At 42.6% G+C, this 22,807-nt stretch overlaps 1 protein-coding gene across 1 annotated transcript in view; it reads left to right on the top strand.

Annotated features, from left to right (window-relative positions):
- The window catches only part of BCAP29 (B cell receptor associated protein 29), a 126,446-nt gene that overhangs the window by 71,323 nt on the left and 32,316 nt on the right, over positions 1-22,807 (top strand). Inside the window, exons 4-6 of the mRNA XM_073652216.1 lie at positions 10,195-10,345; positions 15,043-15,178; positions 17,678-17,789. Coding sequence (XP_073508317.1) covers positions 10,195-10,345; positions 15,043-15,178; positions 17,678-17,789 — 399 coding nt within the window. The remainder of the gene's footprint in view (positions 1-10,194; positions 10,346-15,042; positions 15,179-17,677; positions 17,790-22,807) is intronic.

The following is a 22,807-nucleotide window of genomic DNA, read 5'->3' as shown; positions in this document are numbered from 1 at the left end:
GTATAGTAGCTCTGAGGTTCCGCCTCCCAGACCCGTTACAGTTTGCTCGGGCCATGGAACCCGGTGGCACCCAAGCTCCCTCGCTCTCAGACCTCTGTCATGAACTGTCCCGTCAGAGGTCCCAACAGGAGTCCATCCTGGGTCACCTGCGGAATGTCAATTCTCGCCTGGACACTCTGACTGCTCCACCAACAACCACCGCCAGTGCCATGACTCGCAACCCGGCAGCTCCGCTGCCCACCAATACCATGGTATCCTACCCCGGACCCCGGCTTTCTGCACCTCCTCGCTTCGGAGGCGACTCCGCTCAGGCTCGGGGCTTCATAAATCAGTGCACCCTGCACTTTGAACTCCTGTCCCACCAGTTTAACTCCGACCGGGCCAAAATTGCCTTCATCATGTCCCATCTCACCGGGGAGGCCCTGGCCTGGCTAAATCCTCTATGGGAGAGAGGAGACCCCCTGGTGTCCGACTTGCCTGCCTTTCTCACGGCCTTCCGGAAAGTCTTCGACGAACCCGGACGGAAGACCTCATCCGCATCATCTCTGCTACGCCTCCACCAGGGAAATCTCACCGTGGGCCAATATGCCATACGGTTCCGTACCCTTGCCTCGGAGCTGGCTTGGGATAACGACGCTCTGGTGTCTGTCTTCTGGGAGGGTCTGTCCGGCCGTATTAAAGATGAACTTGCCGGTCGAGACATTCCTACTACTCTCGATGACCTAATAACTCTTGCCACCCGGATTGACCTACGGTTCCAGGAGCGTGCCAAAGAGGTCACCCGTGAGAGGAGGTTTCCACGTCTAGCTCCTACTTTTCAGAAACCTGTCACTCCCTCCGTTTCTCCCCAGGTACACTCTCCTGAGCCTATGCAGGTCGACCAGACCAAGATGGTCAAAACCCGTCAGGACTTACGCCGTGCCGAAGGGAGCTGCTTCTACTGTGGCAGTAAGGAGCACCGGATCCGTACCTGCCCGGAGAGGTCGGGAAACGCCTGTGTCTAGGTTCGCTCAGAGAGGTCGACCTAGACAAGAATAAATCCTCTCCATCTCTGCTACTGTCAGTCTCTATTATCTGCGGGGAGAATCGTTATTTCGAACTAGCCCAACTTGACTCTGGAGCGGCCGGGAATCTTATTTCACAGTACCTGGTAGAAAAATACCGCATTCCCACCAAACCTCTGGCTGTACCATTATCTGTCGCTGCTGTGGATGGGGGCCTCTTACCACGTCCCATCCAACTCATCACCGAATCCATAACTCTGCAGGTGGGAATGCTGCATTCTGAGAGCATCTCTTTTCATGTTCTGCCTGGACTCTCTCACGCCCTCTTACTAGGTCTACCTTGGCTCCAGAGACATGCACCCGTGCTTGACTGGCAGACCGGAGAAGTCCTTCGCTGGGGACAGGACTGTCATAAGACTTGTTTGGTTCCTGTTCATCCCGTCCGTCCTTCTCCTACCCCAACTAATCTACCTGGACTTCCGATTCCCTATTGGTCATTTGCTGATGTCTTTAATAAAAAGGAGGCAGAGACATTACCCCCTCATAGACCATACGACTGTCCTATCGACCTGTTACCCGGTACTACTCCTCCCCGTGGGCGTATTTACCCATTGTCCGCTGCTGAGACCCGGTCGATGTCCGAATATATTGAGGAGAATTTGGCCAGGGGATTCATCCGGAAATCTACCTCCCCGGCGGGAGCAGGCTTCTTCTTCGTAAAAAAGGACGGCTCTCTCCGTCCCTGTATAGACTATAGAGGCCTTAACCAGATCACGGTGAAGAATAAGTACCCCCTTCCGCTCATTCCAGAATTATTTGATCGCCTGAGGGGGGCTAGAGTCTTCACCAAACTGGACCTCCGTGGGGCGTACAACCTGGTCCGTATCCGTCAAGGGGATGAATGGAAGACTGCATTCAACACCCGGGACGGCCACTATGAATATCTGGTAATGCCCTTTGGTCTCTGTAACGCTCCTGCCGTCTTTCAAGAGTTGGTCAATGACATATTCCGGGACCTTCTCTACTCCTGCGTTGTGGTGTACCTGGACGACATCTTGGTCTTCTCTCCGGATCTCCAGACTCACCGGAGGGACGTTCGTCAGGTCCTGCTCAGGCTCAGGCAGAACCACCTCTTCGCTAAGTATGAGAAGTGCCTCTTTGAGCAGACCTCGCTTCCGTTTTTGGGCTACATTATTTCTCAGACCGGCCTACGAATGGATCCAGAGAAACTGTCTGCCATCGAGAAATGGCCCCGACTGGAGGGGTTGAAGGCCATTCAGCGGTTCCTGGGCTTCGCCAACTACTACCGCCTCTTCATAGCACACTTCTCTTCCCGGACTGCCCCAATTTCCGCGCTCACCCGTAAGGGTACTAATCCCAAGGAGTGGCCGTCCGAAGCAGAGGAGGCCTTTCTTTCCTTAAAACAGGCCTTCTCTTCCGCCCCGGTGCTGCATCATCCGGACGGCAACAAGCAGTTCTTTCTGGAGGTTGACGCCTCCTCCTCTGGAGCCGGAGCTGTACTTACTCAAAAATCTTCTTCCGGGAGGATGGTAACTTGCGGCTTCTTCTCCAAACTCTTCTCCTCTTCTGAGCGCAATTATTCCATAGGAGACCGAGAGTTATTGGCCATCAAGCTGGCATTGGAGGAGTGGCGTTACCTACTCGAGGGGGCTCTTCATCCAGTAATAATTTACACTGACCACAAGAACTTGGCTTATCTCCAGCATGCCCAGAGACTTAATCCGCGCCAAGCCCGGTGGTCCTTGTTTTTTGCTCGCTTTGATTTTGTTCTACATTTTCGCCCGGCTGACAAGAACATCAAAGCGGACGCCTTGTCCCGATCCTTTCTGGTATCTGACCTCGAGGAAGAACCTAAACATATCATCGATCCTGCCAGAGTAATGCAGGTGGCTCCCGTGAGTCTAAATCGTCTCCCTCCCGGTAAGACGTTCGTATCGGTACCTGATCGGGAGAAGATCCTACACTGGGGTCATTCGTCTAAACTAGCTGGCCACGCCGGTCAGAAAAAGACCCTCCAGCTTATTACCCGGCACTACTGGTGGCCTAACCTGCACAAGGATGTAATAGACTTTGTTTCTGCCTGTGTGTCCTGCGCCCGCAACAAAGTTCCGAGACACCTGCCAGCCGGTCGCCTCCTTCCTCTGCCAGTACCTGCTGCCCCCTGGCAGCATATAGCGATGGACTTCATAACTGATCTTCCCGTCTCTGCCGGTTGTACGGTCATTTGGGTGGTCGCTGACCGCTTTTCCAAGATGGCTCACTTCATTCCCCTGCCAGGCCTCCCGTCTGCACCCGAGTTGGCTAAAGACTTTATCCGCCACATCTTCCGTCTTCATGGCCTGCCCCATCACATCGTGTCGGATCGTGGGGTACAGTTTACTTCTCGTTTCTGGAGAGCCACTTGTAAATTGCTAGACGTCACCCTGGACTTCTCCTCCGCTTACCACTCACAGTCTAATGGTCAAGTGGAGCGGATCAATCAGATCCTGACCAGTTACCTCCGGCACTTCGTTAATGCCCACCATTCTGACTGGGTGGATCTCCTGCCATGGGCCGAATTCTCGTACAACAATCACGAGAGCGAATCTTCCTCCAAATCCCCGTTTTTTGTAGTCTTCGGTCAGCATCCTCGGATCCCGTTTCCCTTCTCCACCTCGGTGGACAATCCGGCTGCGGAATCTCTTGTTAACAAATTTTCCTCCACATGGGAGAGTACCCGGTCCGCACTCCTTCTGTCATCCGAGCGTATGAAAAGACATGCTGACAAAAAACGTCTGGATCCTCCTCAATTCCGTCCAGGGGATAAGGTCTGGCTCTCGTCCAAGTATGTCCGGCTCAAGATTCCTTCCTATAAGTTAGGGCCTCGGTTCATCGGTCCTCTGGAGGTCATCAGTCAGATCAACCCGGTGGCCTATAAATTGAAACTCCCGGCCAACTTGCGGATCCCTAACTCCTTCCATGTATCTCTCCTCAGACCTGTGGTACTTAACTCTTTTTCCAAGTCTACAGGCACGCCTCCTGCTCCGGTTTCCACTGAAAACGAATTTGAGGTAGAGAACATTCTGGCCACCAAAAGGGTAAGAGGGAAGACCTTTTTTCTAGTAGATTGGAAGGGGTTTGGTCCTGAAGAGAGAACGTGGGAGCCCCGGGAGAACATCCATGCCCCTCTCATCCTTGCTAAATTTCTGTCTGGCCTAAAAAAGGGGGGGCCTAAAGGGGGGGGTACTGTAGCGTCGGCGTCCCTGCCCTCTGCTAGGCAGGGACGCTGTTCCCCTCACCTCTCTGCTCCGAGCCCGGCGTCCTCCTCCCGCTCTGCTGGCAGCGCGCGCTCCTTCCCGGCCACTGTGCTTAGGGCGCGCGCGCTCCCTCCCTCTGAAAGGGGCCGCGCGCGCCGTCCTAAGGAGTCCCCGGCCAATGGCCGGAGGACTTCACCATATATAAGGCACCTCCTCCAAAATGGAGGTGCCCGAGCAATGTTGTTGCACTGTTCACTACTCTGCTTCAGCCCTCAGGTCCCGTTGCCAGTTACCTGTCAGTTACCTGCCTGATTCCTGCCAGAGTCCTGCCAGTTTGCTGTCTGTTTCCTGCCTGATATTCCTGCTACCTGCTTGCTAGCCTGAGGTCCGACGGTCTGCCTTCCTACTCCTGTCAGTCTGTCTATGGACCAGCTTGGCCGCTCACCTGGGAGCGCACATCTGCTACCTGCCTGCTAGCCTACCTGGAGGCTCCGCCGTCACGTGCTGTGACCACCTGCTATTCCAGAGACTCCTGCCCGCTCACCTGGGAGCGCTCCTCCGCTACCTGCCTGCTTGCCTACCTGGAGGCTCCGCTGTCACATGCTGTGACCACCTGGTATTCCAGAGACTCTTGCCCGCTCACCTGGGAGCGCTCCTCCGCTACCTGCCTGTTTGCCTACCTGGAAGATCCGCCGTCACATGCTGTGACCACCCGTTCATCCAGAGACTCTCGCTTGCTCACCTGGGAGCATACATCTTCCATCTGCCTGCTAGCCTACCTGGAGGTTCAGCCATCACAGGTCGTACCTACCCTTTACCCAGAGACTTCCCCGGTCACTTGCCGTGACCTCCAGCCCGTTCTTCCAGAGACTGCCCCGGTCACTTGCCGTGACCTCCAGCCCGTTCTTCCAGAGACTGCCCCGGTCACTTGCCGTGACCTCCAGCCCGTTCATCCAGAGACTGCCCCGGTCATTTGCCGTGACCTCCTGCCCGTTCACCCAGAGACTGTCCCGGTCACCTGCTGTGACTGCCTGCTCGTCTTCCCTGGTCGCCACCCGCTCCCTTACAAGGACCGCCCCCTTGTATAGTTCCGCCTCCCAGACCCGTTACAATTTCCAAGTGACTGTACATTTGCATAATTACTTAAAGGGGTCTAATGATAGCATTTCTTTATTGTACATTTTTCTTTCCATCCATCCAAGAACTGGCTGCAAACTCCCAATTTACTTTTGCTATGTAATTATTATTATATATCACTACCTAAATAATCAAATAATGAACCTACAGTTTAATGGTAAGGCATCTGTGTCACACAAAGTTTTGGTTTGAAAAAATAATAATAGTAATAATTAATAAAAAGTTCAGTGTCCCTACAGGTTTTTCTTGGCTTATGAGATTAACCATGATAATACTCAGGGTATCTAAAAGTAATTGTGATTCTTATTCTGATGTGTGAGAAAAGTCAGATATCAAAGCCAAGCCTCACTGAAGTTTGTGTGCTAGCCAGCATCATTTAAAAAACAAAAGGTTTTTTTTCTGCACCAGGGATTTAGAACTCAGAACGTCCACTCCGTGAGGCAAGAGAGTTCCCATTCTGCCATAAGCTCAAATGATGCTGCCAGATGTTTTTTCTTGGTTTATGAGATTTACTATGCAAATACTCATGGTGTCTGGAAGTCCTTCTGATTTTGATTCTGATTTGTGAAGAAAGTCAGGTATAAAACTCATACATCATTTGAATTTGGCTTGGAGGAGGTATTTCTGAAAGTCCCAATCAGTTTCAGACAGGTTTGCACTGAAAATCATATAACCAAATATAACTCCTAGGTTTCATCAACTGAGTTTATAGCTCAGTGGTTACTGCACTGGCTTCTGGACACAGAATTTTGGGTTCAAGTCCCATCAGTGAACAGAGACTTTTTTTATTATTATTATTGTTGTAAAAGTCACTTGTCAGGATCAGTTCTCAGACAGGGCATTTAGCCTCAAACTGACATCATTCTGATGTTTGATTTTGATATCTGATCATGTCCTAAAATGGACACTGTACTTTGTAGTCCATGTCATACTGTACATACTGTTTGCACTAGGCAATGTTGCATTCACAAACATATTGCATTACCTGATAATTTGTAACGTTTCACAAGATCTGCCAGGTAACTCATGTATGTACCAATAATAGCTGAAGGTGATAAAAAGGAAAACAAAACCCCAAACGGTAGCCCAGAAAATCTCCATCCCAATATTTTAAAATTCATATTTTTATAATAGTAATGTAAAACCGATTACAACATATGCATAAAGAAACCAAATAGGTTAGCTAGAAAAGACAGGTATGCTAAAAACATAAAAGATTTTAATATCTTATGCATCACTCAGAATCTGTACACTTATTTAGACCTTTCTTCACTTCATTGAAATTTTTTGTCGAAAGTTGTTGTATCAAATATTAGTTTTAGAAAAATGAATTGCAAATGTCTCGTGTAAATGTAATTTTCATTTTGTGCTGTTATTTCATTGTCATACTAGAATATTACATAGTAGAAGTCATGTACTGCTTAGTTATGAGTTACGCCAGATCTGTCTGCCGAGGATATAGTACAGTACAAAAACGTACGGAATGGACTCGGTTTAGACACAGCTAAATGCTTATTACAGTAGTGCATTGTGGGAATTTAAATGGCTGTTAAGATATGTTCACATGTTGCAGGGCACATGGCATTTGTTATGCAACAATTTGCACAAGTTAGTGGCAAAAATGCACAATGTGTGAAAATGGCCTTTAAAGATGTTATCCAACCTTTAAAATTGGTGTTTCAGGAACTTTTGGATCAGCTATTAATATTAGATCCATAAAAGTCTGACTGTCAGCACCCCTTCCGATCAGTTGTTCAGAGGATATTCTTTATTTATATTGGCTGGTGCATATTTCCTTTAGTGTAAGTTTTCTGCAACGTCTTGAATAGGACACATAGTCAAATGTAATAATAAGATTATTTATTTTATTGAAAATTAAAAAAACATCAAAATACAATTGCACATAGAGGAGGAAAAATGCCCAGGTATGATGGATATCCGGGGGTCAGCAGGTAAAATTTTACCTGCTGTCCCCCGGATGTCCATCATACATGGGCATTTTTCCTCCTCCATGTGCAATTGTATTTTGATCATTTTTAGTTTTCAATAAAATAAATATTATTACATTTGACTATGTGTCATATTCATAGGTTTGTGTAGTTTGGTGGACATATAGTCATCCTTGACTTCTCATTGTTGGATTAACGTCTTGAATAGCTGCTCTAAAATTGACGCAGGTGAGTACAAATTAGCCTGCAGCCTATTTAAGCATTGCTTCCATAGCCTCTTCACACAGCTGATCAGAGTGGGGGCTGCTAACCAGACCCCCACCGATATAATATTGTTATTTTATGTGAAGGATAAGCCATACTTTTTTTTTTTTTTTATAGGGGGGCTAATTTTTTTTTAATGGTATGTAGGTGTGGGGCCATAAAACTACCAGTAGGTTGGTATGCAGCTGGGGTTGAGCATTACACACATGTCCATGTCCTCATCAGCTGTCTTGGCATTCGTTCGGTTGCAATAACAATTTTTACATGTTATTTTCTATTTTTTTTAACGGAATAAGTAAAAGCATCTAAACCACCCCAAAAAGTATATACCTAATTAGCCTTATATTTTAACGAATATTGGTTCACAGGGATAGCGGTGGTACGGCTTTCTGTGACGAGGAAGTGGTAATGTAATAGGATGTTCATTTGGCTTAACACGAAACATTTGTGTATACAAAACATGAGTGAGGGCTGCCACTCCTGCCTCTTTCACGGACCGGCACATGGGGAGCCCAACTCTATGCCCTTTGTAACTTGTTCCACTGTTATGGCAACACATTATTTTCCTTTTCTTTGTGTCACTCCTGACATTAGAATTTTTGCACTGTGTAAAAAATGCATCATTTGAACCTTATCTGTTTCTTGGAAAGGTCTATGAATCTACTCGGAATCTGTTTATCCAACCTTTGGTGTCCTTTTCACTGTTATAGAGCCTCCATTTAATTAAATGTAAAGTTCATCTAACTTAATTTTTTGACAGAATCTACCGTCATATGTTTAAAAAACGGTCCGAGTTTCATCAATGCCTTTTGATCTGAGTGTCATCAGAGTTTGGTTAATCTCAGTTTTTACTATAGTTTCATCAGTTTTTCTTGGGTGTCAAAAAAGGATGGAGATTTTTGAACATTCTTTTACCAAGCAGTCCGTGAAAATGGACAGCATGTGGTTGGCATCCGAGTGCTGTCCTTTTATTTTTTTCTTCTCCACAGACTCATAGACTTGCATTTGTGAGATTGATCGAGACTGATCAGAATTTGTCATATGAAAATATAATGACATGTGAACAGGCTCATTGTCTATAAAAATAACTTTAATGCTAAAAAAAAGTATACTTCTCAAGAATTCCATAAGGGTATGGGCACAAAGCTTCATGTGGCTGCCAGCGCAGCTGTTAAGTTTTCCCAGGCAAAGCCGCTTTAGGAAAAAACTCTGGAGGTCCTTTTCTTTTCTGCAGCTTCGCCGTCGTTCTCAAGTCGACTCTCATTCTATACTCTGAGGTGGAGAATGAACATGTCACTTATTTTAACCACTTCAGTGACCTAAGACAGAACCTGTGCACATCAATGCTGTTTTGACATTGCTGTGCATTATGATCATTTTATGGAGTGCTTTTATTGTACTTTTTTTTCATGTGTTTGAATGTCACTGTCAAAGTCCTGTCCCTTTGAGAATCTCTGGAAAAACTTGAAAAATTCTGTTCACAGACACTCTCCATCCAATCTCACAGAGCTAGAGCTGGTTTGCAAAGAAGAATGGGCAAAAATGTCAGCCTCTAGATGTGCAACGCTGGTAGGGACATACCCCAAAAGACTTGAAGCAATAATTACAGCGAAAGGTGGTCCTACAAAGCATGTCACAATTTTCAGATTTATATTTTTTTAAATTATTAGAAAACCATCTATCATTTCCTTTACACTTCACAAACACTTGCTTTTCTGTGTTGGTATATCACATGAAATCCAAATAAAATACATTTAAGTTTGTGGGTGTAATGTGAAAAAATGTGGAAAAGTTCACGTAGTAGAAATACTTTTTAAGGTACTGTGTTTCTGGTTTTGAATGTCTTAATTTTCACCTGTCTTACTACAGAAAGATGATTTGCTAAAAAAAAAAAAAAAAATATTTTGGAAAGTTCTACAAAATAAAAGCCATTGCCACGCTCTTGTGTGCAGCGTTTAATCCATTCCTAACAGTGCAGCATACCTTATGAAAAAAAGCTTTGGAGTAGTCCTTTGCTATTTACTAATGAATATTGCTAGTCTGATGGGCATTTATAGACCATGTTTGGCGCCCCCCTCTCTGCCTTGCAATGCCATCCCACCTCCACCTCACCTATAATTGACATGAATAACTTCATCTACATAGCTGGGAAATTGTCAGTTGAGCGGAGAACCCATGCAGGCCCGATGCTTTGCTGCCTGTGAGGATGAAGTAGAAGACATGTTATACTGGGCTTGTTAGCAATAGATTAAATGGCTGCACAACAGGGTGGCAATGGCTTTTACAGGGATAACTTGATGACAGGTTCCTTTTAATTAAATGTTCGAACTAAATCATAGAACGCATAACTATTAACTCTGTTGAAAGGGATTGTCCAGCCAATACTTACTGCTCCAACGATGACTACTGCAGCTAATTTTGGGCTTAAATAATGAACCACTGGAGTCAATGATTAGCTGCAGTGGTCACATGTCCTTGGCATGACTTAATCGCTATTACAGGAAGTACACAAATTGGCAGTAGACTGGAAAGCAGAAAAAAAAAAATCTACTGCTGTTATCACTTATTTTCCTTCGTTTGCAGATGCTGTGAGAGAGGTCAGAAAGTATTCTATGAATCCGACAATGGATAAGTCAGCAAAGCTTTACTCTAATAGCTATGATCATCTCCATATGAAGCTCTTTAGAGCCCAACGAAATCTTTATATCTCTGGGTTCTCACTCTTTCTGTGGCTGTAAGTAAAAAGTAGTGTCTTTTTGCTATCCATAAGTGCTAGGACCCTGACTAAGAGCGAGCTCATTTATTGCCTCCATTTGGGAAGAATCTCCCAAACATTAACAATATTAGTGTGAGAAAAAAAGGAAAAGAACAATCCAAGTAGTTCTCACCCTCTGAATGTTTTTATTCCAGGTTTCATTTCTATTTGGTGTAAATGACCTGTTTAAACAGTCCTCGAGTGGCTCCCGTATATTGACCATGCAGACCACATCATTGTAGGATTCTGTTTGCATTTATATTCTGTATATGCAAAGTTCAGTTTGTCTTACTTAGAGGATCTGTCACCAGGTCATGTGATCTCACAGAAAAAAGGCAGGTCCGGTCACCAGGTCACAGAAAAAAGGCAGCATTACTTACCAACACCAGGTCAGATTACCAATGCACTAACTGGATACAGCAGACCCCATGACAAAGGCGGGGGCAGCACAGGTGCAATATACTGATGAACAACCACTCACAAATCTACCTTTCATAGAGAGGGTGGCTGCCTAGCATTGAAAATGCACACAGATGAGTCTTGCATAGGACGCCAGTCACACAGGTACGTGTGATGCAGTGTCTGGCTTACAGCCTATTGATGATGCCCAAACTAATACATCAGGCGGGCTGGCCAGCACTATATAAGTGCACCCCGCAGGACTGACAACCCAATTAACCCATCCAACACTAAAGAGCTTGGCTGAATCCTGCATAATGGTGAAAAAATAAATGGGAAAACGTTAAATAGAAAGATGTGTAAAATAAATGAGGTATTGGTCAATATTTTGGCCAAAATATGCTATAAGCATGCTCGCAACCCACGTCAAATGTCCACATTGTCTTGTGAGCCCCTACACTAAGATCAAAACTTAACAAAAAAGGGATATAAATTCAAAAAACATCAGGTCATGTGGCCAGTTTTTGCTTTTCCTTTTATTCCTGCTGCTCCTCTGTGTATTGTTTTTTTCCCTCAATCTTCTGAGAACACAGACACTGCAGCATTGCGCCACTCCTGCTGCCACCGCCGGCCTCCTGAAGTAGTGACCCTGCCTCCTGTGACCCCGCTCCACCGCAGCCGCTCCCCCTCCCAGTAAGCTACATTCAGACTATAAGACGCACCCCCATTTTCCTCCCAAATTTGGAGGATAAAAAGTGTCTTCTAATCCGAAAAATACGGTACTTAGGTGCATATTACATGCGTTTTTGATACATGCATTAGATGCGGAAAATCCACATATAAATAGCAAGTCTGTGGGGAAAACTCGCACAGAAAAGTTGACATGCTGCAGATTTGAAACACGCTGAGTAAAAAAGAAGCACATAGGGCATGAGATTTCTATAAATTTCATCCACTATGCTAGAAGTGTAAGACGCTATGTTTTTGACACAGCAAAAATATGCAGCGTCAAAAATGCACCAAAAGTGCATTGTGGGAATGTAACCTTAAAGGGCCTATGCACACCTTGCAGATTTGGTGCTTTTTTTTTTATGCGCAGATTTGTCACAAAACCTTAACAGTTTTACTGATGTCAGCAAAGTGAATGAGAATCCTGAAGTCTCATGCACACATTCTTATTTTTGACTTACAGATTTGGTGTAGATTTAAATCTGCTGCATGTCAATTCTTTCAGCTTTTTAGCTGCAGATTTCACTCATTCCAATGAGTGAGGAAAATTATGCATTGAAAACGCTTGTAAAAAACGCATCAAAATGCGGCAAAAATATTCCTATTTTACACAATGTTTTTCCTGCCAAGAGATGCAGAAATGGTGCAGAAATTTCTGCACCAAATAGCGTAGGCATACATCTTTATACTAGATAAAAATGACCTTCTGGGACCATATGGTAGATCTTTAAAAACAAACAGAAAAAAAATCAAAACGATAAACTGAATACTCAGGAGAGCTGCAGGAATAAAATAAGATCTGGTGACAGGTACTCTTTAAAAGGTTTAAAATATGCTTTATTTCAATCAGGTTTTTGTGTTACATGTACTTAAAAACAAAATAAACAAAAAACAAAACAATCCCTGAAAATTGCTAATCTTGCAGTTTTCACACTGGCCACTGGAACTTTTTTAGACTCATGCTTTCTTTCCTTATAGGAACAGTTTTAAGCAAGTCTTCATTCTTTCAGACTCTAAAACCCACCATATATGTTAGACGGCTGTCTGCCGAATAATGGTCTGGGTGACCGTTCGGCCATCTTGGCCGTCTCTCCCATAGACGAGCGCTCATTTGGTTGTTGGCTCCTGTGTTCGTTATGAGAAAGCCATTGTCAAACTTTTCTGGCGATGGCTCATCTTCGGGAGAACAAAGCGAATCAGTAGTCCGAAATCTACATGCCCAATCGGTTTCAGTTGTCCAGGACCCCCATAGACATTAGACTGTCGACCAAACTTGTCGATATCTGCAGTTTCAGGCCACATTAGTCTGTGTATGGGGACTTTACAGGTTTCCTGCCACTATAACGCTGACAGGTCTAGTATATTGCAGTACATAAGTATTGCAGGCTATTAGTCCACTGATCAGACAAGAGAAAGTTCCATAGAGGGACTAAGTAAAAAATAAATATGTAAGAATATAAAAAAAACAAACAGAAAAATCACAGTAAAAATGAGTGCTACTAAAAACATTTTTTTTTTTTTTACAATAAAACAAAGTACACGCATTTGGTATCTCCGCATCCAGAACTACGTGATCGACATTATTCACATTTTTAATACCAACAGTGAACACCTTAAAAAAAACACAGCAAAAATGCTGTTTTTTCATCATGAAACTGTAAAAAGTGGAATAAAAATGTGAACAAAGTGTTTTAAAAAAATTGTGTAACTAATAATGTCCCAAAAAATAAAACTCTTATCACTTATATCGCACAGTAAATGGTGTAAAAAAAAAAAACAACAACAATTTTTTAACTAGTGTGTTTGTTCATTTTGTCTCCCAAAAATTGCAATAAGGTTCAGTTAACATTTATCCGGTGCTCTCTGCTGAGCTCATACATTGGTGTTTCTGATCTCCTTAAAACAGGATTCAATGTACTGGGCAACTAAGGTAGCATATTTCTTTTTTTTCACTCTGCAACTCCAACTGCGTGATTATTTGTGGAAAATACATGTGGAGTCAGAATAGTCAGATGTTCTGGCACCCACATACTATTCCAGTAAAATATCTGAGCTCCAAAAGTCAAATTGTGCTCCTTCCTAAATAGCCATATAGCCCTGCCATGTTTCCAAAGAGTAGTTTCCAACCACATATGGGGTATTGCCACATTTGAGAGAAATTGCGTAACACATTATTGGGCCACTTTCACTTATTACACCTTGTGAAAATAAAAAAATCTGAGGCTAAAACAACATTGGTATCAACATGCTCACTACACCTCTGGATTCATCCTTTAAGTGGTGTAGTTTGTTAAATCAAATCAATTTTCGCAGAGGGGATCTGATGATCAGGCAACTTATGGCCTAATGACCTTGGGTCTGCAATCTATTCAGCAAATCTACACTTCAATATGGTGCCCTTTTGAGATTTGTAGTGTGCCCAAACAGTAGTTAAGACCACAAATGGGCTATTGGCATACTCAGGAGAAACTGTGTTACAAGTATTTGGGCCTTTTTTCTCTTATTTTTCCTTTTCACCAGATGTAATTTGAGGTAAAGCAATATTTTAATGTTAAAAAAAGAAGTAATTTCTCATTAAAATTTTATGATTAAAAATGCTCACCACACCCCATGTTCACACGTTCAGTATTTGATCAGTATTATACATCAGTATTTGTAACCCAAAACCAGGTGTGGGTAATAAATACAGAAGTGGTGACGTGTTTCTATTACACTTTTCCTCTGATTGTTCCACTCCTGGTTTTGGCTTAAAAATACTGATGGAAAATACTGACCAAATACTGATCATGTGAACATGGCCTTAGATGAATTCCTTGAGAGGTGTAGTTTCCATGATGGTTGCACCCAAACAGTAGTTTCTGGCCATATATGGAGTATCTGTGTACTCTGGAGAAATTGCCCAACAAATTATGAGGTCCATTTACTCCTGTCACCCTTGTGAAAATGAAAAATTTTGGGAAAAAATACTAGAATTAAATTTCCAATCTTTTCAAAAATGAATGCACATCATATCGACCTAAATTTACCAATAACATAAAAGTACAATATCTCATGATAAAACAGTCTCTGAATTTCTTAGATATGTTGAAGAGTTATTGCTACAAAGTGTCAGATTTGAAAAATTTAGCCTGGTCAAGAAGGTGAAAACAGGTTTCGGCGGGAAGTACCGGTACATTGGAAAATTAACTGAAACAGTTAATGTCTACACTTTGCCATACTATTTCTGAATACTGAAAATCTGTGTCCACACGATCAGTGCAGCTACCATTCATAGTCCTGCTCTAACCGTGGAGAGCAAAGAAAATTATGATCCCTGGTGTTTATCTCTTATACTGTGGTCAATCATGACCACGACAGAGAAGAGGCAAGACAAAGGGGAATACCCTTTTGCACACAGGGGATTCTGTTTCTACATATATATTTTATAGGCCGAGAACCCAGGGACTGTTTCAGACTGTCTTCCAGTATTAGCAGCTGTGAACAAAACTTTGGTGTAGGAAATGCTCTTGAATGTTATCTGATGCTGTCATCCTCCACCTATTTTACAGTGTTTTGAGAAGGGTAACTAATCTTATAGTGCAGTTGGCATCAGAGACAGAATCCGGTGGTGCGCTGAAGGCCCAAGTGGAAAAAAACAATGAAGCTGCAAAAAAGTACATGGAGGACAATGAACATCTGAAAAAGGTAAAATGACTTTTATGATAAATAGTTTAAGATTGTGTTGTCATCAGAGACAGGCAGTAAAGACAAAATGTCTTGCATGGTTGGATGTACAGGTGCATCTCTAAATTAGAATATCATTAAAAAGTTAATTTATTTAAGTGATTCAATACAAAAAGTGAAACTCATATATTCTATAGAGTCATTACAAACAGTGTGATCTATTTCAAGTGTTTATTTCTGTTAATGTTGAGGATTATGGCTTACAGCCAATGAAAACACAAAAGTCATTATTTCAGTAAATTTAGAATACTTTATAACAGCTTGAAAATTTTTTTTAAAATCCGAAATGTTGGCCTGCTGAAGTGTATGTTCAGTAATTGCACATCAATTACTGCATCAATGCGGCGTGGCATGTAAGCGATCAGTTTGTGGCACTGCTGAGGTGTTATGGAAGCCCAAGATGCTTTGATAGCAGCCTTCAGCTCTTCTGCATTGTTGGGTCTGGTGTCTCTCATCTTCCTCTTGACAATACCCTATAGATTCTCTATGGGGTATAAGTCAGGCAAGTTTGATGGCCAATCAAGCACACTTTTGGCAGTGTGGACAGGTGCCAAGTCCTGCTGGAGAATGAAATTTCCATCTCCAAAAAGCTTGTCGGCAGAGGGAAGCATGAAGTGCTCTAAAATTTCCTGGTAGACTGCTGCGCTGACTTTGGTCTTGATAAAACACAATGGACCTACACCAGCAGATGACATGGCTCCCCAAACCATCACTGATTGTGGAAACTTCACACTAGACCTCAAGCAGCTTGGATTGTGTGCCTCTCCACTCTTCCTCCAGACTCTGGGACCTTGATTTCCAAATGAAAATTGGAACTCTGGGACCTTGTAGATTGTTTCAATGACTGCCTTCTGGACATTTGTCAAGTCAGCGGTCTTCCCCATGATTGTGAAGCCTACTGAAACAGACTAAGGGAAATTTTTAAACACTTACGAAGCCTTTGGAGGTGTTTTTTGTTAATTATTTTAATTTACTGAGATAATGACTTTTGTGTTTTCATTGGCTGTAAGCCATAATCATCAACATTAACAGAAATAAACACTTGAAACAGATCACTCTGTTTGTAATGACTCTATATAATACACTGCTCAAAAAAATAAAGGGAACACTTAAACAGAATATAACTCCAAGTAAATCAAAGTTCTGTGAAATCAAACTGTCCACTTAGGAATCAACACTGATTGACAATCAATTTCACATGCTGTTGTGCAAATGGAATAGACAATAGATGGAAATTATTGGCAATTATCAAGACACCCTCAATAAAGGAGTGGTTCTGCAGGTGGGGACCACAGACCACATATCAGTACCAATGCTTTCTGGCTGATGTTTTGGTCACTTTTGAATGCTGGTTGTGCTTTCACACTCGTGGTAGCATGAGACGGACTCTACAACCAACAGAAGTTGCTCAGATAGTGCAGCTCATCCAGGATGGCACATCAATGTGAGCTGTGGCAAGAAGGTTTGCTGTGTCTGTCAGCGTAGTGTCCAGAGGCTGGAGGCGCTACCAGGAGACCAGTACACCAGGAGAAGTGGAGGGGGCCGTAGGAGGGCAACAACCCAGCAGCAGGACCGCTACCTCCGCCTTTGTGCAAGGAGGAACAGGAGGAGCGCTGCCAGAGCTCTGCAAAATGACCTCCAGCAGGCCACAAATGTGCATGTGTCTGCACAAACGGTTAGAAACCGACTCCATGAGGTTGGTATGAGGGCCTGACGTCCACAAATGGGGGTTGTGCTCACAGACCAACACCGTGCTGGACGCTTGGCATTTGCCACAGAACACCAGGATTGGCAAAGTCGCCACTGACGCCCTGTGCTCTTCACAGATGAAAGCAGGTTCACACTGAGCACATGTGACAGACGTGACAGAGTCTGGAGACTCCGTGGAGAGAGATCTGCTGCCTGCAACATCCTTCAGAATGACCGGTTGGATCAGCCTGTAGTGTGTTTTTCCACTTTAATTTTGGGGGTGACTCCAAATCCAGGCCTCCATTGGTTAATAAATTTGATTTCCATTGATGATTTTTGTGTGATTTTGTTGTCAGCACATTCAACTTTGTACAGAACAAAATATTCAATGAGAATATTTCGTTCATTCAGATCTAGGATGTGTTATTTGAGTGTTCCCTTTATTTTTTTGAGCAGTGTATATGAGTTTCACTTTTTGCATTGAAGAACTGAAATAAATTAACTTTTTGATGATATTTTAATTTAATGAGATGCACCTGTATCTGGGAAGATCTTGCATGTTACATTTTGCAGTTTTGCAGTTACAATGGCTCTCCAGTAATTTCTTCATTTGTGCTTTTTGAGTTTCCTTACACATAAAGAAATCCTCTTAATATATTGCAGTCATCATATTATATAGATCTGTGTACTTACAATTGCTCATTTTGCCTTTCTACCCATTAAATTCTTCTCTTTTCCTTTTAGTAAAAATATGCATCTTTTATTTTGAAGGTTTTGGATTCAAGTAAATTTAGTGACAATGAACAGAAAATCAAAAGAGAGAATGAAATATTGAAGAATGAAATTGAAATGGGAAAAGCAGAACTGCGGAGAATGGCAGAAGGTGAGTATTGTTGGAGCTTAATTTATTTGATAACATATTGTTTTATCCATTGAAATATCTAATCGTATTCATGGCTTGTGCACCTTTTACTCTTATTCTCACTGAAAGTAAAACAAACCTATAATACCTTAAGGAAAGGTTCAATTTGCCATGGCACTCTTCAAGTAAAAAAAAAATCAGAAATCGTACAATTCCGACATTGGCCACTAAGTATAATAATATACTAATACTTCCTGTTATGTTGCATAGGTGACTTTTCAGCAGTCTTGTTATCCTCAACTACAGAATTACAATGACAAGTAACACCTCTATTTTACAATAAATAACATAGTATTGACCATTTACAATCAGTGGTGGTCTTAGCTGCCATCCTTTCCCTCCATTTACAAACACCTTTGCCCCGCATAACTAGCAAAGTCTCCTATAGAAAGTCATTGATTCATTGTCAGTCAACTGCAGCCTATATCCATTGCCTACCTGTACAAAACAGGATGTGTGGGTCAGCATTGCTTTAGTCAAAAGAGCAAGATCTTGTGTTCTAATAGCATTTGGTTGCCATCGAGAATTTTAAGTTGCCACTTAAAATGCTGGCATCCCACAATCTGAAAATTTAAACCTGACTCCTGCTGGAGACTGTTAAGTACTTTAGAGCAGGGTTCCCCAACTCCAGTCCTCAAGGCCCACCAACAGGTCATGTTTTCAGGATTTCCTTAGTATTGCACAGGTGATGGAATTATTGCCTGTGCAGGTGATGCAATTATCACCTGTGTAATACTAAGGAAATCCTGAAAACATGACCTGTTGGTGGGCCTTGAGGACTGGAGTTGGGGAACCCTGCTTTAGAGGTTGTTTAGGGACTGTTTGTATATTTTTTAATTAGGTATTCTTATGTGAGCGTCTAGTGTGAGGCTGTCTATTATCTTAAATAAAAAAGGCAACCACAGGGAGGTTAGAGGTCCTCTTTAATACCTGATTTAAAGGCGAACCTTTACGAATTTGAGCATGTTAAGCTGTTTAGATCAAGAAGTATTGGCTACAGAGCTGGTTTAACACTTAATTATTTATTATTTTCTCATCTTTGCTGTGGAAATATTAGCTGGTAAAGTTTAAGTTAGAATTTATGACAAGCCCAATTCTGTGTTACCAGAGATTTTTTTTTCTGTGGGTGTGCACTTCTTTCGCTGCAAGACATTGACCAATCATAAGCAGGAGGCATCATGCAGGGCAAAAAAAGAACACACCCCCACAATAGCTTAAAACAGACTTTTCCTTTATGAAAGGTGTAATGACAGTCTACTCTCCTCACTCATCTCACTCCAGAACTAGCTAGAATTACGAACTGCTGGGAATACAGCAGTGCTTACTAACACTTCAGCTTTCATCTCGCAGTCAGTGTGGGTGGAGGGGCAGTACAGCAGAGCTGACAGCACAATGAGAAAAGAGCTTCTAGAAGAGCTCATGAGACAGTTTTTCTCTGCTGTATTGCAACTTCCCCACACTGACTGCAATGAGATGTAAGCAGATGATGTGTTAGTAATCACACTTATCTCTGCTCTACAAGTCTCACCGACTTGTCACCCCACTGGTAGTCTCCACCACAAGACAGGCTTGCTGTATGCCCTACTGCGCGTCAGTAGTTTGTGTGGTGCTTGCAATTCATTCCTGCCAAATTAATTTTAACAGTTAACAATGTACAGATACAGTTTGGAGGAGCATGTTTTCATTGTGAAAACTTATTGGAAAATTGAGTCTTTAAAGAGTTGCCAAAGTGAGTTTCTAATGAAGTATGGAGGTCGAAATCCACCTTCCAAACCATGCATTCTGTCATTGGTGAATAAGCTGTAACGTACAGGAACATTACTGGATAGGCATGATGGAAAGAATTCAAGATGTGAAACAGTGACTTCTAAGTAATCCCACTTCGCTCTACAGTCATTACATGTCTCACAAGGAGAAACCTGCTGTACGCTATTGTGAGAACATGTTCATTTTTTCCCTGTGTGAAGAATTAAACACCCATAGATACTAATCTCTGGTAACACCCAGTTAGATTTATCATAAGTTATAACCAATATCTACGCAAAGGAGAGGAGAAATTAAAAAATAAAAACTATGTTTTACTCAGCTCTGCAGTCACTATTCCATGATTTTGCCAGCTTAACATGCTCAAACTAGTGAAAAGTTTTCTTTAAGCACAAAGTAAATTTATGATCACTCATAAGTTTTAAATATATAAAAGGACAGATTACGCATTTAAAAGATCATATTGGAACTGCACGTTTATACTTTATTTTTGATCTGCCTCCAATGTTCAAGGCTCAACAATGTGAGATGAAAGCAGATTTTACTTGTTTGAGATGTCACATTGGATGTTACTGGGTGTGTGACTTTACTAAGTAAAACAGAGAAACCGGTTCATTGTATACGTTCTGACCTTGTGTGAATCATTTTCCTACCTTTAGGAGAAAATAATCTCAGAGACACGAGACATTCATCATCTGGATAGAGTGTTGGGCATTCTATCTTTATAGCGGTTATTTTTTTTTCTGCTGAAGATTTACATAGTGCTCCATACAGTATAATGGGCCCACATAGTGCTCCATACAGTATAATGGGCCCACATAGTGCTCCATACAGTATATTGGGCCCACATAGTGCTCCATACAGTATGGTCGACCCCATATAATGCTCCATACAGAATGATTCCACATAGTGCTCCCAACAGTATAGTAGCCCCACATAGTGCTCCCAACAGTATAGTAGCCCCACATAGTGCTCCCAACAGTATAGTAGCCCCACATAGTGCTCCCAACAGTATAGTGGCCCCACATAGTGTTCCAAACATTATAGTGGCCCCCACATAGTGCTCCATACAGTATAGTGGCCCCCACATAGTGCTCCATACTGTATAGTGGCCCCCACATAGTGCTCCATACAGTATAGTGGCCCCCACATAGTGCTCCATACAGTATAGTGGCCCCACATAGTGCTCCATACAGTATTGTGGCACCACATAGTGCTCCATAAATTATAATGGTAAATATAGGAGGAAGAGGGGAAATTAATAAAGTCAGTTCACCATTGTCTGAAGCACTGTAGGAAGCTGGCATGGTTCGAGACGTATTCAAATGGAACAAAAAAGGAATGATTTTTCCAGTGTTGATATTAGTATAAAACTTCACATTTATTTGTAGTCTTCTATAGAAATAGTTTGACTGGCATACCCCGAAGTCGATCACAGCATTTTGGGAGCAATGGGAGTTAAGTGCCGATACTTAACTCCTCTCCGGTGTCCCGGGCTGTCTGTGCCGGGTCCCGGATGTTGTCATGGTGACCCTATGTTGTCATGATGACATCCGGGTCACCAGGTGGCAAAAAGTTACTTTGATCATGCGCAGTGCACGACCAAAGTAATTTCTGCATGCAGCGCTGACTGGCTGTATATACCATAGAGATGCTGCTGCATCTCTGTGCTATATAAGCGATCAGGCTGCAAAAAGTGAAAGTACCATAGTGGGACATAGTGTACAAGTAAAAAAAAAAAAAAAAAAAGTATGCTGTAACTATAAATAAATATTATGGAAAAAAAAAAATAAACCAATAAAAGTGCACATATTTAGCATCGCCGCTTCCTGAACGACCTGACCTATAAAACTGTCCCACTAGTTAACCCCTTTAGTGAACACGGTAAAAAAAAGAAGCAAAAAACGATGCTTTATCATACCATCAAACAAAAAATGGAATAAAATGCAATCAAAAAGACTAATGTAAATATAAATGGTAACGCTGAAAACGTCATCTTGTCCCGCAAAAAACAAGCCACCATACGGCTCCATCAGCCAAAAATTACAAAAGTTATAGCTCTCAGATTAAAGCGATGCAAAAAAAAATTTTTTTCTATAAAATAGTTTGTGTAAAAGCGCCAAAACATAAATATAAATGTGGTACTGCTGTAAACATACTGACCCAAAGAATAACGCTGCCTTATCAATTTTGCCACACATGGAACTGCATAAAAAGGAAAAAAAAAATTCTTGAATTGTTTGTTTTTGTTCATTCTGCCTCCCAAAAATGGGAATAGAAAGCGATCAAAAAATGTCACATGCCCAAAAATGGTACCAATAAACCAATAGAAACATCAACTTGTCCCGCCAAAAACAAGCCCTTGCATGACTGTCAGACGGAATATGGAAAAATTATAGCTTTCAAAATATGGCAATTCAAAAACTATTCTTTGGAAAAAAAACAAACGTCTTTTAGTGTATGTAGCTGTCAATCATAAAAGCCCAATATGAATCTGGCATCGCTGTAATCGCACCGACCCAAGAATAAAGTCGTCTAATCACTTATACCACACGAGGAAAGGCATAAAAAAAACACTAGGGTTTAGGGTTGTGCTAGGGTCAGGGTTAGGGTTGGGATTTTTTCAAAAGTAAAGAAAAAAAAATGATGATATGGCGACCAGTGTTGAGCGCATGGGCTCGCTACTTGAGTTTGTATCGAGTATCGCAGGTGCTCGAGTCTCCACCCCATATGCTTAGTTGCCAAAAAAACGTTGCGTGGATTGCCTGCCATGCACAAGCGATCGCCGCATGTTTTTTTTTGGGGTGTCTAACAACCATGAAACATGCGGGGCAAGGACTCGAGCATGTCACTTGAGCACCCGCGATACATGGTGAATACCCGAGTACCCGATGCAAACTCAAGTAGCGACCACTTGCGCTCAAGACTAATGACAACTTATTCAGTATGATGACCTAATGTTATCAAATTCTGTGTCGTACCTCTGGGTTCAAAATGTTCACTATACCCCTTGATAAAATCCTTGAGGGGTCTAGTTTCCAAAATGGGGTCACTTCTGGGGGGCTTCCACTATTTAGGCGCGTCAGGGGTTCTTCAAACACGACACAGCATCCGCTCTCAATTCCAGCCAGTTTTGTGTTCAAAGAGTCACAGTGCTCCTTCCATTCTGAACCCTGGCGTGCGCCCAAACAGTGTATTTTCCGCACATATGGGGT

Source organism: Phyllobates terribilis, unplaced genomic scaffold, assembly GCF_046119375.1.
Source record: "Phyllobates terribilis strain yellow unplaced genomic scaffold, ASM4611937v1 Scaffold_11__3_contigs__length_659146591, whole genome shotgun sequence".
In the NCBI taxonomy this organism is placed as follows: domain Eukaryota; kingdom Metazoa; phylum Chordata; class Amphibia; order Anura; family Dendrobatidae; genus Phyllobates; species Phyllobates terribilis.
Note: the sequence above shows the minus strand (reverse complement) of the source record. Positions and strands in the feature narration are given on the sequence as shown.